Genomic DNA, 15,306 nt, shown 5'->3' on the forward strand with positions numbered 1-15,306 from the left:
GGGGGGGGGGGGGGGTGGCCAATCCACCCTGTACGGCTCTTGAAGACCGAAAATAGCTCTCAATGTGCCTCCTAGCTAGTCCTGGTGAATGTGACCAAGCTTCACCTCAGCATGGTTTCTAGTGCTTTGCTCTGGCTAGCTTCAGAAGTGAAGGGGCTTTACCAATTTTCTTGGGAGACTGCTCAGTAGACCCTGTCCTGCCACAGAGCAATGCAGCGAGCTGGCGGTACAGCAGAGTCTTTGCTCTGGACCAGGGGGGTTAGAGCCTTTGCCAGGGCTGTGAGAACTGGATTCAATTCCTTACTCAGCCACCAACTTCCCGTATGCTGTTGGGCACGTTACTTAGCCTCTCTCTGTGCCTCTGCTCCCCATGTGCAAAATGGGAATAACGGCATTGCTCTGCCTCACAGGTGTGTGAAGTGCTCATGTGCTTGGCTCATGGGGCCTCACAGGGTAGAAAGAACTGCAAGTATGTTCAGGTTCACAACAGTGCATTTATTACCGCATGCACCCCTCCAGAGCAAGCACTATGTGCTGAGGAGTGTAAGAAATATCCATCCAGCACATTTGGTTCAGTCAGGCATTTACTTAGTGGCCCGAGGAAAAGTGAACAAAAGTTGTTGAGAGAAAGTTGTTTAAGTCCTGGAGATCACAGAGTGAATTGTAATGACTCTCAGACAGGTCTCAGCATTGGGGAGGGAAAGAGTTGAAGTAGATCAGCACTGTTTTCTCTGCCAGACTGAGCCGTCTTTGAACCATGTTAAGTATGGGCAGTGTAGTCAGATCCTGCCACAGCGTAACTTTTCAGAGAGGAGACCGCACTTCTGTCTAGGTCCAGCAGGCCAGAGAGTGTTAAGGGCATGAGCCACTCTCTCTAACCAGCATCTGCCCTTTGGCAAGACAAATGAGAGGGATATCCCAGATCTGACAGCCAGATAGAAGCACTGGGATCATCTCCCCAACCTCTGTGTAATCTCATCCAATGGTGTGTGCAGCTGTCCCAGTAAGTGGTGGTTCTGGCATGTTCTTCTAAATGCACATTTCTCATGCCAGGCTCTAAATACACATCCAGGCGTGACCGGGACTCAAGCTTTCTGCAGCGTCAGCCCGCAGGCACTTATTTGAGCCAAGCTCCCAGGACTATTTTAATTTGTCATTTAAAAATGAAAATCAAAGACCCAGGGAGAGAAGGGGGTGTCCTCGAGGGAAGAGGGTGGCTATGCCCTGTCCATCCCCACCCACGGTGTCAGTTACACAGCAGCGCCGTGGCGTGCAATAAGCACTTCCCTGTTGAGCAGGATTATGTTGGAGGAGACTTGACCTTCCTCTCTGCAACCATAAAAGATTCATTCCTCTCATCTGGTGCATTTATAGATCTGGGATGGGCAAGAAGTGACTTGGGTCCATATCAGGAGCATTCTGTACCTTCTGCACAGTGGCCTTTGGGTCCCATAAAGAACTTGGCCTTTGGTACGTTCAGTACATTAAAGCAGCTCATCATCCACTTGAATTCACACCGTTGAGCCAAAGAAGATGAAAATATACTAGGGGGACCAAGAAGATATAACTTGTTCCCAGGTAGCCTTTTGTCTCCTGGGCCAAGCAGACCGCAATGCAGCAAAGAATCTTGTTCCTGCTCTTTGTTCCTCAGATTTCTGTAAAAGGGAGTGACAGGACCCTTATGTGTCTTTTGGGGGCCTACAGCAAAAGGCATTATACAGACATGAAATATTTTTATTATTTACCTGATAAGCTGCTTTCCAGTTGCCTGCCAGCTGCACACTAGGAGGCTGTTGCTTGAGAGTGACATTGCAAGCTGTACAGGAAACGTGGGTTGAGATTTATGTCCATAGATCAGCCTGGTGCCTGCCCGTGTAGCAGCAGGTAGCCTGCATGTCTTTGAGATCTGCTCACAAGCCTGCTGCTGCCCTCAAGAAAAACTTGGTTGTGGTGCAGCCCTCCTTCCCGCAGAACCCAGAAGGGCAAGGGCAGCCACAGAAAGGAAGGGTAATTTGGGAGGAGATAGCTTGGCTTCCTCCAAAAGCTCCTGCATGGTGGGAGATTGATGAAGAGGAATGATGTAGGCCCCAAATGGGGAAGCTCAGTATTCACAGAACAAGTTATAAAGCCCCATGAGATGTGGGCCACCAGGGAGATGATGGAGGACAACCTCCATCCCACTGCACTCTCCCTGGTTTTGAACACGTCCCTCTTTCTCCATGTGCCTTTCCTCTCTGTTCCCTCTCATTGTGTCCCTCTCCTAAGTCATTGAATTACTCCGAGCAGGCACTTGTCAGAGATTTAAAAAGGTCTAGTAACCAAGATGTCATCCTCCTGCCCCTGCCGCTTCCCACCTAGAAATTAGAGATAATGACAGTGAGTGGCAGGAAGGGCTTGTTGCTGATGAACTTTTGGTTGGAGCAGAGCTGACAGCGTTCCAGCTTTCCAGGGCTGGAACCGCCTGGTGCCTGCTGCTGGGATTTTGCAGCTCAGCCCCCACGTCTCAGACAGATGGTATGGAAGTGTGTGCATGTGTCCAGGCAGAGGGGGTTGGCAGCAAGGCTGTGGGAATGGGAGAGGGGAGGGAGCAGGAACCATCTCCCTGCATGTTTGGACGACCTGGTGGGAACTTATTAAAGGCCCCTTCAGTATGATGTGAAATAAAGAGTAGGGTCCACTGACTGGTTGAAGGCAAAGTGGAAGCTGAGTCCTCTCGTTAGCAGCCTCTTCATCAGCTGCTGGAAAGAATTTATACCTGCTGCTCAGAAAGGACGAAGAGCGGGGCCAAGCACAGTAACTTAAGTGTCATGACAACAGGGGTGGAGTGCCTCAGTGGTCTAGAGCAGTTTTTGGAGAATGGACTGGGCTGGGATGCACGCCCTTCTTTCACTTTGCACACCCAAATGCCAGTGCTCCAGCATTTTAACTGCCACTTGGTTCACTTAAGGCATCACAGTTTGTGTTTCTACTCTATGTGCAATGTGCAGGCATGGGACTGAACCATAGGCTGCACGCCAACCAGAAAGGTACATGGCTCTTGTGTGCTCATTGTTGATGCGAGTCCCAAAATTCTGCCTGGCACAGACTAGGAGGAAGAAAGCATTAATGTGTTTTAATTCAGATTGCTGAGTGGTTTGGCCACCTGCCCAAGAGACCCAGGTTTTAGGTCACCCTCACCCACCAAGGGTATGAGCCTACATCTCTCCATCTTCTCAGTACAGTGGAAAGTTGTAGGCATAAAAGATGATGTATGGCCTTGGAAACATGAAGAAAAGTTTTGAGCATGACATGAGATGATCACATGTTGTGCTTTCTATGTCACATCATCAGGATCCCTCACTTCTTCCAGGCAATTCATCCTTTGCTCTGCAACAAACAGTTACAAGCCTTCAGAAAGAGCACAATCCTCCCCCTTTCCCTGCCTTACAGGCACAGCTGCACTAGCACATCAGGCTCAGAACAGCTTCCCTTCTCAGTCTTTTGGAGCCTTCAGGGCCACACCAGTGTTTTCAAGCGCAGGGCTTGGCCCACGTAGGCTGTGTCCTCTTGGCTTCCTAAACGTGCTCTCCTGCACTGCCATTTAGCCACATCATTATTTAGATTCTGGGGAATCTGGTCCTGCGGGGATCCTGACATTTGTATGTGGATCCCCTAAGTTGTCCTGCTGTTTGGTTCCTATGAAGGGCACAAGACATTCTTGTTTTCTTTGAACATGTGTCCCCTGTCTTGGTATTGTGCAGTGGGACTGGGAGAGGAAAGAGATTCCTTTGGTGAGAATAGATGCAAAGAGTCCCGAGATCCGGGCTACCTTCCTGAATCTGTTGTTGACTTTCTTTAAGATCTTGGCATGGTAGTAACTAGAGCTCAGCTAAGCAAAGCTTTAATGATGTTTCACCAGCAGACTGAGCTTCCTACAGCAAAGCCCTACCTGTGTGGTGGGGTTTGAAGTCCTGCTTGAAGAAGAAGTGCCATCAGGAAGTCCTGGGCTAGGAAGGAACTCAGTCAGGGGAATGGCTAGCTGCTGAGAAAGGAGGGGTCAAACCTAAGGAGATAGCCTGTGGGTCACTGTTCTGCAAGAAGAACAAGATTTTGGAGGGCTGTCCCAGAGGGGCTAGAGACTCCAGCCCTTGGTTTGTATTGATATTTATTTGTTGGAGTGTTTTTGGAGTGGGAGAAGATCTGGGCCTCATGCCTGTGAAAGAAAAAGAGAAAAATCTGGCCAGGCAGGGCAGTCAGACGGTGCTGTGCAGGACAGCAGTTGCTGGGACTCTGCTTGCCGTAATGGAGCTTGGGGAAAGGTGATACTGAGATGGGCAAGGACCAGCCATGGCCTGGGTGGAGGGCTTGGTCACAGAAAGGATCGTAGCCTGCCAGGTAGGACCTCCAGTCAGCCCTGAGTGCTGGATGCGGGCATGTACCTGAAATGCCCCATGGGCTGCGTTGGATGGTGCGATGCTTTTGCACCCCAGCAAGAACTCGTTCTGACTCTGCAATTCAGACGTTTCAAATTTCACTCGTATTCTTTTTGCAGTGTTGGTATCCAGGGGTCCCAGCCAGCACTGGCCACACTGCGCTAGCTGCCATTCAAAGCCCTGGAGAGTTTATAACACTCAGCCTCATGGGATGCTGGTCAGTGGCCCCTAGGGACTGAGAGATGGCTGGAAAGACACATTTGACTAGCTTTCCCTTTCCCTGGTGTTATCCAGGATCAATGGGCTTCCCTGAAACTAGGAGAGGAAGCAGTGGATGGTACTGAGGCAAGGAGTGTCTGTTCGCAAGGGGTAGCAAAGTCCAAGAGCTTAGTCTGAGCACTGAGTTACTAGCTCATAGCCTTTGCAAACAAATTCAAGAAGGAGCTGTTCTCTCCCGCTTTGCATTGCCTTTTGTAGCTTGGGTAGAGCCACGCTGTATGTATGCATGGTTACAGCTCTTACGGCACCCCACATCTTCCCCTGAGGCATTCTGCTTCCTTTCTTCTTATTCCCTTTCTCCTGCCCCAAGCCTTTCCTACTCAAATTTTCTGAGCTTTTGGCACACTTGGTGGATGCTGTGCCACCTTATGATCTGTGGGAAGATTTAGCAAGTCGCCTTGTCAATAGCTAAGCGGTTTCAGCTTGTGACCGTTCTTTTCTAACCAGGCCCAGGCTTCTTCCATCCCTTCTTCCTCCAGGGGCAAATTCATTCATGCAAATGCATGAAAGTAAAGCCCCAGTTATTTTCCCAGTTTCCCAGCAGAGCTTTCTTCATCACTTCATTTTTGTGCATGCTATTTTCACTTTGTTTAAAGTGAGGATATTTATCTACTTTCCAGAGGAGTACTCGGCTCAGTGAAGCCCTGTGAAAACTTTGAGTTTTCATAGGAATATGAATACTATTTTCATAGGAATACTGAGAATTAACTTAAAGGGGATGTCTCATTATTTGTTGTGACACTGTGAAACTTGATTGCTGCTTCTCTCTCCCATATTCCTCAAATTGGTACCCCATGCCCTGACTCCCTTCATCACACACTTGTGCAGTGACTGGTTAGACAAGGGATGCCTTTTTTTCTGAAGTAAGCGGGACTTACAAGGTGCAGTAGCTGCAATTTGCCTTTCTGCACAAGGTCTTGTGTGAATATCTGCTGTAGGCAAAAATGGGATCTGCAGTCAATCAGCACCTCTGCAAAGTAGGCCGCTTATTTAGATACCTAAATATGCGTTTACATGTCTTTAACACCAGGGACCTAAGTCTGAAAATAGTGGACTCAGTGACTTGCCTGAAGTTTCACTGAAATAGAGCTGTGCTCTGCTAATGCCAGGCCCCATATATTTACTGTAAGGCCATCCTTCCATGCAGTAATGACCCTACACGTATGCTCCATTTCTGTCTTGCTGGGACACTTCTGCAGGGCAGGGAGCTGCATCATAGGGAGAGCTGATTTTTTCCAGTCCAGCACCCCATCAAATGGGGAATTTTCCTCTGTTTCTGTTCAGATGCAGAATGGTAAAGCAGGTAACACACTTCACTCTTCTAGAGACTTGATGTTTGATCATTTTTTGCTGGTTGATTGCTTTTAATCTAACAGAAAATCCATTCAGACTGAAATGGGGGGAAAATACAGCACAGTGCATGTCCAAATAGGCCCGTCCCATGTGCAGTCTGTTTTGGTTAGATGGAGCCCCAGGCCTCTGTGTTTAGGACCCTGCTAAAAAAAAGCAGTGCAGCATTTCCTTCCAGCTCTTCAGAGATGTGTGAGCCTGGCCCTTTCAGCTGGTGATTTGGAGTTAATGCCCGCAGGCTGGATCAGATCTCTGCGCATGGCTGTGAATATGAATCTCATCCAGCCAGACACTGTTGCTGTTGCCATTAACTCCCATGTGCAGATAAGACTGTCAAGTATTCAGAGCAGCTCATGTTTGAGCCAACCATGGCACCATCATAATAATGCCAGGGGGCTATTTGGGAAGGCTGCCTGACAGTGGACTCTGAATTGATCTCACTTTGGTCTTGCTTTTCACCTGGCAGGGAGCCCTGCCCTCATACAACCCGCTTTAGGAAGCAGCAAGACTTTCCTAAATGGCTGTAAGCACCTTTGTCCCCTGTAGCAAATCCCCATAAAGAAGCCATGATGCCATGTGTGCAAACCTGTGCTGTGTCTCCGGATGCAAGCAGATTCAACATATATATTTCTATAAGACCCCGTGCCTTCAGGAAATGCTAATAAAACACAGAGCATCTGTGAGAGACTGTGGTGGTTTCGGGAGGAATTACTTTTTTTAAGGAATCTGTTTCTAATACAAGGCTAAAGGGATTTAAATGAGCGTAACTCCCGTAAAGACAGGGGTTATTCCCCTGGAGCTGTGGATCTGGCCCACAGAGGAAAGCCGGTCCTCTCAATCCAGTATGCTGTGCCGGTAGCACCTCTGTAGTATATCTGACCAGGAGCCCTCCCTGGAAAAGGATCCTTTCCATTTGCTCTAAGCTCCTTTATGGTTTCTGTGCAGTACCTTGAAAGCTATTAAAAGGTCACAGTGGCTTTCTGTGCTCCTCTTTGAAACCATCAGGGCTGCTGTGGTGTCTCAATGAGAGCTTGGCCCATTCCATTTAAAGAACGGCTTTTGACCCTCACACAAAGCTCAAGCTATTAGGCACTATTTATATCACAGCAAATCTGGGCTGTGGGCAGAAGGAATTGGAGAGCTCAAGTGCACGTTCCCCGAGGGAGCGAGAAGGTCCTTTCTATGGAACAGGAGCACAAGTGCTTACATTGTGCTTGGCATTGTCAAGGCGCATGCCAAAGAGGGGTGACTTAACCCTCACTACCACAGCAAGAAAGACAAATAGTGCTACCCCCAGATTGTTGGCCAGGACAGCGAGGCACCTTGAGCCGCCTGTGCCTCACTTTCCTCATCTATAAGCAGGGGAATAAAAGCCCTCTACCACCCTGAGGGTTGGGGCTGGCAGATGAAGCTCAATTCAGCTCATTAATGCTTGTGAAGTGCTTTGCTCTCCTGGAAAGAAAGTGCTGTTTGAATTTTCTCTTTGCTTTTGGACCCCCTAAAGCACCATGCTGACACAGGGAGCTGTGTGGCCGTGTGTTTCTCTCAGCCATGTCTGGAGGAGTGTGAGATTACAATCTGAATATTGTCAGGATAACGGATTCATTTTGTGCCCTCTTCATTTCTCATTACAATCCCTGTCAAAAGAACGAGGGGCAGAATGTAGCAGATAATGAAAGCCAGGATGTATCGGCTAATAAAATGCCAAGATTGCTCATTCTAATGACAAAACATCATAACGGGGAGGGAGATGGCCCCAAATTAGTCCACTCGCATGTCAATTGAGAAATTATAATAGGTGCTGGGAGGAAATGTTACAAAATACACAACTGTGCCCAGACTGCAACAGGACCCAGCATTGGGGGTGTAGCTAGGACTCCATCCATTGTCCCAAATCTGGGAGCATTTGGCTTCAGGCATTGGTTCTACCTGAGCTGGGACTACGATAGTATCCCGGTAGAACGCAGGGACCCGAAATGTGAACAGAGCCAGTATTGTGCTAGGGGAGCTGCAGAGAGGGTTGAGCTGAGCTGCATGCAGGTGCTAGGGCTGGAAGAGCTGCTCTTGGAGGTTATCAGTGTGGTGCATGGTGAGCCCTGAGTAAAGGTTCAAGATGAGAGTCACAGCAGTTGCCGCAGGACAGGACCAAAATGTACTGTCAGAGCTCCCTGGGACTGGAATAACAGCAGCAGCAGCAGGCATGTAGGAGTTCTGGACTGAAATAGCAGGGCAGGCAGCAGGTCAACACAGAGAGGCAGCAGCAGATAGATGGGAGCAGTAGCATTACTAGGTCTGGGGGAAGAGGTTGGGGGGCAAAAAATAGCAGCTGCTCTACTGCTGACCCAGTCTGCATTGTCCAAGGGGCAGAAATGTCCGGTTATGCCTCTGGATGGGAGGAGAATTCGCACAGCAGCTCTGTTTATCGACAGTCTTCTGGAGGAGTACGGTTCAGCTCCTGCACCTCTGCAATACAAAAAATAGCACAAATCGAAGTGCAGATTTGAAATCCTAAAATGAGTATCAGTTGTTTCAGTCATCTGGATTAATGCGGATAAAACGCATGAATTCCTGTCTGGGGTGAGCACATGTGTGTGTGCACATGTGCACGCACAGAATCCCACTTCACCCGTGTGCAGTGTGGGTGGCCATCTAGTTCAGTTACCTGCTGTATTTGTCCTGTCGAACCTTCCCAGGTGAGGAGCATGGAGTCCCTGGGGAGGAGTGAGGTGCTGCATTGAAAATGAGCTGCCCAGGTACCGATCGATTCTTTACTATAGGTTGAATTTGCTGTGCAAGTAAAGGATGAGGACAGTTACTCTGGCCAAATGCAGCCCATGGGGTAATGATAAGGCCTTATGCTTAGTACTGATTTGTGAGCTGGGAGACTTTAAGTCCCAGCAGGAAATGCACCATCCTGATCCAAATGGCATTGTTACATGTCATTTCTTTCTGCTTCCCTGAATCTTTCCATCCTGCCATATCAGGCAAAGACTTGGAGGTGTAACAGGGCAGTTCTAAACCCTGGACAGGGCCAGCACACAAGGCAGCGACTGCCCTACTATTTTTGCTGCTGCCCCATTCACCCCTTCTTCCCCCTTAGCTACACTACTGCTTCATTTTCTCTAAAACGGCTCATGTCACTTTGCTGCTAAAGCTGTGCTTCTCCCCAGAAACAGCTGCATTTCTCCTGTGATGGAGAAATACCCACAGCCTGTCCAGATGCTTGGAGAGCCTTTAAGACGAAAGGTGCTGTATGAATAAAAGTAGCATTGGAGAGGCTGGCCAAAGGGCCCTGGCCTCAACTGAAACCAAAGAAACCATCTTGCAGCAGGCAAAAACTGGGACACTGTTCTAGATGTTGAACAGACCTCAGGAGCTGGTAGTCCACTCCTGGCTCTGGTGAGTCTTGCTGCCTTAGTCAGGTGCTGTGCAGGCAGAGCTGACGCTACTCCTGGTTCACAGAGCTCCCAAACTGAATCCAATATAGTGTGTTCACACAGCACCACGTACCACTGTGCTGCACCCTCTCAGCAGGTGCAGCAGGACACTAATCTGGGATCAGTTTTTCAAATTTGAGACAAAAGTCCTCTTCAGGGAAGCTACAAAAGTTAGGATGGTCCTGGAAAAGGTGGCCACTTTAACTGAGACCAGCCAGGGGTGCTAGTGCTCTGTGAGACAAAAAAATCCTTGCCAACTCACCCTCCCCTGTGCCCCCTCCCTGCCCTCTTGGTCTCTTCCTTGGCGGCTTTCACTAGTAATACATGCTTGTCTTTTCTTCTCTCCGTTTTGGACATCAGGCATCCCACTGCCCTGCTTGGCCCAGTCTTCCTATCGTCCCAGCCATGCTCTCCAGCCCCACTCGTGTCATAGCTCCCATTGTCCGTCTGTGCCAGGTGCAGACTAATAGGGGCAGCACCACTGTGGGAATCTCACCTTCTCGGCTTCTGTTTTGCAGAGCGCGGGGGTCTTGTTCCAGGTCCGGGTCGCCGGAGGCTCTGTGGCATGCAGCTACCTCTCCCCCCAGGACAGCAGGCCTCTCTACCACCCAGCTATTGACAGGTAAGAGCCTGCCCAGCCCACGGCAGGCACTTGGGTGGAGGGCAGTGGTTAACCAAGGAGGCAGGAATGCTGTTGGTGATTCAGACACCCTCGCTGTCCTCCGGTGTGGGTTGTGCTTCCTGCTGCCAGTTGCTGAGCTACTCCCTTCATAAGGATCGTGTGATGGGGTGCACTGCTGCTGCTGCCCCCGTGGGGAGGAAACCAGGGGGCTGAGGGGATGGGGCTGAGGGGACAGGGCTGGAGACCAGGGCTGGCTTTAGCTTTGTGTGAAAACATGCAGAATACCTTTGAGCTCCCTCCCCACCTACGATCAGGCATTTCCTCCCAAATGAAGCAGCAGGGCCCCTTTGGTGGTGATGCTACCGCCCTGTGTTTCTTTGAGAGCGATCATGGCGTGCCTTCCTGTCAGACCGTGGCCCATCCAGTGCTTACTGCCTGGGAGACCGAGCCCCCTTGCCGTGCTTCAGGGGCCCTGGACTTCACGCACTGCTACCTTGCTTCCTCTTACTCTGAGATGTAAATATGTATCCACCCTTGCTGGCTCTCTGCAGCTCTGTCAGGAGCCCAATTGTTCTGCTGTTGACGTGGTTGCCATGGGCACCTTTTGTGGCTGGCTGCAGCTCATTAGCTCATCCAGCAAGCTGAGCATCCCTCCTAGCTGGCTGAGGTCTCAGGTGTGGGACCCTGCAATGGAAGATTGCTCTCCTGGGAGCTGGCAATGACATGGGATTTGTTTTCCAGGCAGTGACTTGGCAGATGTGGGTGGGATCCAGTGGTAGCCATTCCAGGCAAGAGGGCTGGTGAGGAGACACAGTAGTAAATTAGGAGCCTGCGACTGAAATAGTGGAGCTGCAGTGCATGAGTGGTTAGTACACCGAGCCCAGGAGCAGGAGACACGGGGGCCATTCCTGGCCACTCTCCCTTGGTGACCTCAGCTTCCCTGTTACTGCCCCGTATTTGTGGTGCATGGTTAGGTGCACAGCTGAGCATGCCATATTGATGATATGCTTTAGAGCCAGTGTTTGCAAGCTGCTTACATGTGCCCTGCTGAGTTGGGCCACTGGTCAGCTTTACTGTTTCCAGTCACTTTCTCTTCCCAGCTCCCAGGGGCTCAGCCCCTTAGTGGGTCAGATTGCCAAGTGCTCAGGACCTGCCAGACTACGTCAAAGAGCTCAGCTCCCACTTAGCCATTGACTCAAATGGCCAGATTTCCAGAAGTGCCCTGAGCACTGAGCTGTGTTGAGTGTGGCCTAAAGTGTTCCTGGGTGAGCTGCTACATACTGAGTCTGCCTCAGACCTGGCTTTTTATTTCCCCAAGCCTTGCTTTTAATTCCACTGAAGCCCAAACTCAGGGCACCATCTCTTTAGCAAGCAGGGACGCTTGGATCAGACCCACTGTGCTACCCTACTTCCCAGCAACAGGGATCCCTCCTACAGCTATATTCTGTTCTGGTGAGCTGGTTTCTCCTATCTGCTTCCTCTCTGCAAGACGCCTGGGGATGGAGGTAACCCTTAGACGGGAATCTCATGAAATCACTTGCCACCTGGAAGTGCCTTGCTGCCTGAAGCGTGCACCGAATCAATTGCACAGCTCTTATTGATGTTCCCTACTAAAGTGTGGTGTTACTGTCCTACATCCAGCTGCTAATTAGACAGGGAGGATTTGCTGCTGCCTCTTGTATCTGTCTTGCTCTGCCTGTAATATACCATGCCGGGCATCACTGGCTTGGCAAGGGGAAGTCAGACGGGTGGCAGGAGCAGCACTGCCCTGGGAGTCTTCCCAGCTCCTTCACTCCAGTGTGGTTTCTCATTTCTTCTAGGCAATTACTTCCTTGTTCCAGGTGAATGCGTATGCTTGGCCTGGCGGGCACGATGGCCAGCCAGGCTGTGTGGTCCCAGCAGGGGTACCTTTTGCAGCTTCTGCAGCAAGCGCAAAGTGGGAATGACACTGACAGCTGATTTCTTCCTCTAGTCAGTGTTGGGAAGTAGGCAGCTACAGTTTGCCGGGGCACAGAAGTTAGTGCTACTACTGGATTGGTTAAAGCCTCTGTGTAATGTCGTGTGGTCCAGTCATGTTAATACCCTCTTATACCCCAGTTGTGCATGCATACAGTGGTCCTTACCTTTTAATTCCCCCTGGCTGGTGTCTTCTGCTATGGGCACAGTGAGCTCATCATGCCAATTCCCACGCACCTGCACACTTGTGCTGTGCTCCCATACCGCCTACTCCTGTGGCCCAGCGGTACATCCATGAAGGGCCCATGAATTATGAACATCTCTCTGCTCCTCGCTCAAATTCTGTTCAGAGATAATGTTAGTTCAGATAACATCTCCTGTGAAGCGGAGAGCAGATTAGGCCATCATCTGGCAGTAATGTTTGCTAATCACATGGTAGGTGGTTGTGGGACCGGAATGACAGAGTTGCTAATATCCCAGCTGGTGGGTTTGTTGGCTTGCTGCAGGGAAGGTGGAGCCGCGCTCCTCAGATCAAGGGAAAGGGAGAAGGGTGGGGGAGCCACTGGGGGAAAGAGGCAAGAATCCAGATGATGCAAAGCCCATGACTACTGCAAAGGCCCCAGCCCTACCCGTGAAACAGCTTGTTGGTGTATTGCCACTTGTGGCTGGTTGCTGCTGTTGCATGTGATGCTCGTGGCTGGTTCCAGACCCCATGTCTTGGTCACTGCACAGGTGCACGGGGCGGGGGGGACACTCTGCCCCAAAGCAGAGGTGAAGGAAGGGGTGCTGGCTCTGTTTCACAGGAAAGGTGAAGTGACTTGGCAGAGTCCTGTAGGGAGTTTGTGGCATAGCCAGAAAATGGACAGTGACCTGAGGCAGGAGGCCAGCTTTTCCCTCTGCATAGGTCACCCTACCCATGTGGCTTCCTTCTTTGGCTCCCTGAAGCCAGTTACACCCTCCAGGCCAGGGCTGAGGTTGACCTCTCCTGAATGGGGCCATGGAAGCTGCCAAACTCCCCGGGCATTCACCGAGACTGAGGTGTGATGGCAGCATGTGAACTGGTGGCGTCAGAGTGGCGCAGTGGGAGGAGGTTTCCATCTCCGCAGGAGCCTTGAATTGTGCCCCAGAATCTGCAGCAGGCAGTAGATGCAAAGGCAGGCCCTGTGTCCTTTTCCCAATGGGCACAGACCACAGGCTGCATTTCCCTTTGCCATGTTGAGTATCCCACCACACACCAGAGATGAGCTCTCACCTGCCCTCCCAGGGGCTGCAGGGCCGATTTGGGTATTGGGGCTGAGGGAGGGAGTTTTGCAGCTAGCTCCCAGCATGGAGGGAGCCAGCAGGGGAGATGCACCTGCACCTTCTCTAGGAGGAGACTGTCACCTGCTGGACTTTCTGGGAATTACATGCAGGTTCTCATTTCTAAATCTGATCTCTTGCAATCTGACCAAGTCCTCTGCCCCCACTCGCTGCCTCGATTTTGCATTGCTACTGCACAAGACTCCTCTGTATCTCCATCCCTTCCAAGGACATGTGTAAGGCTGCGCCCCTTCCCTTGCTAAGTGCTAACAGAGACAAGGACCTTTGTGTTGTATCTTTTATTGGGCCAGTTGCATAAAATTGGGATAAAATTAGACAAGGTTTTGAACACAAGGCATTCTTCTTCAGGTCTGAGGGAAAAGAGGCACCAGATGATTAGAAATAGTTCTGCAGGGCTGTGAAATTGAACCAGAGAGAAATCCCCAAGGGTAGCAGACAAACAATTAACAGAAGAAAAGAAGCTTCATTACTGGGAGATCAAGACCTATCAAAAGAGAAGAGGATCATTATCCCCTGTAGTGTGAAGGAAGAACGTGGGGAATCAGGCAGATTATAATATGCCATAAAGTCAGTGCCACCATTTACTTCCTGGTTCTTAGTATCCAGCCACCTTACGAATTTTTGTTTCCAAGCTTCCATTTTAAAAGTGTTTTGTAAACTCCCCTTGAGCACAGGGATAACGAGGTCAGAAAGGGAGTGGCAGTTCTGTGAAAAATGTGCTCCTCCGAGGGAATGTACAAAACACCTTTTGTAGACGAGCCTACGGTCATCGTTTCATAAATCTAATGGGTACAAAAAATCATGAACTAAATATAGACATTGGATTTATGGCACATTATAACCGTGTGCATTTTACCAACTACACTGTATCACCAGTTCAACTTTCCCCTTCTCCCTCTCCACCTACCTGTCTCACATCTATTGTCTCCCATGGCCTCTGATCCTCACTGCCACACATTTGCATTTTCAGATCTACATTTTGCATATTGGCTTCTATCCACAACAGACTCTTCCTCTGCCTGAAGAAGAGGAAGCTTTGTGCCCGAAAGCTAGCAAACAACAATTTTCCCAACTATTTAGTTGGTCTAATAAAAGATACGCAGGGTTGTAGCTGTGTTGGTCTAAGGGCACAGGCAGGCACAGTTCTTTGGGTAGATGTGATATCTTTTGTTAGACCAGCTAAATAGTGGGGAAAAGTTCTTTGCAAGCTTTTGGGCACAAACACCCTTCTTCAGGCATTGGGAGACCATTTAGTTGGTCTAATAAAAGATATCACATCTACCTGAAGAACCTAGCCTGCCTAATAAAAGAAATCACATTTACCCAAAGAACCGTGTCTGCCTATGTGCTCCTATAAGTATTTGTGTCTCTATTCTTTATTTCTTTTCTGTGAAAGTTCATTCTGGTACATAGTTGCTCTCTAGTTTCACCCACATAGTTACCGTGAGAGCATTTGGTGCATTGGATCAGATATATCGCATTTGGGATAGGCATGTGTATGCGACTGGCTCAAGTCCTACCCCAGATCCATGAATTCTGACGGGTTCATTGTGAGGGGGGAAGGAGGAGCTGTTGTTGGAACAGTAGAGATGTGTTGGCAGATTTTGCTTCTGTTGTTAAGGCAAGGCTGTATCGCATTTAATGTCTGCTGAACAGAGGAGGGTTGCTTCTTATGATGAATTGGGCAAGGCCAAGGGATTGTTTGAAGTGGTGAATCAGAATCCACATCTGGGATGGCACCCTACGAAACACCGTATACCAGGTCCACAAAACCAGCAATCATCCCAAGCCCTTGGTTCCATAGTGGTAGGCCAGCATAGGTCACAGAGAAGTTGGAGGCATTGCTGCTGGATATCCCTTGTTGCTCTGGAGCTGAGGAACCTGCAGGGCCTGACTCAGTGGTGAAAGGCAGTTCCCCAGACTGCCTCCC

General features: G+C 49.8%; 1 protein-coding gene across 2 annotated transcripts in view; it reads left to right on the forward strand.

Annotated features, from left to right (window-relative positions):
• The window catches only part of USP43 (ubiquitin specific peptidase 43), a 261,454-nt gene that overhangs the window by 223,986 nt on the left and 22,162 nt on the right, over window positions 1-15,306 (forward strand). For both annotated transcript variants that reach the window (XM_019502165.1, XM_019502171.1), the window contains exon 9: window positions 9,997-10,100. In XM_019502165.1, coding sequence (XP_019357710.1) covers window positions 9,997-10,100 — 104 coding nt within the window. The remainder of the gene's footprint in view (window positions 1-9,996; window positions 10,101-15,306) is intronic.

Source organism: Gavialis gangeticus, unplaced genomic scaffold (genome assembly GCF_001723915.1).
Source record: "Gavialis gangeticus isolate Ggan-Ray unplaced genomic scaffold, GavGan_comp1, whole genome shotgun sequence".
Lineage (NCBI taxonomy): Eukaryota > Metazoa > Chordata > Crocodylia > Gavialidae > Gavialis > Gavialis gangeticus.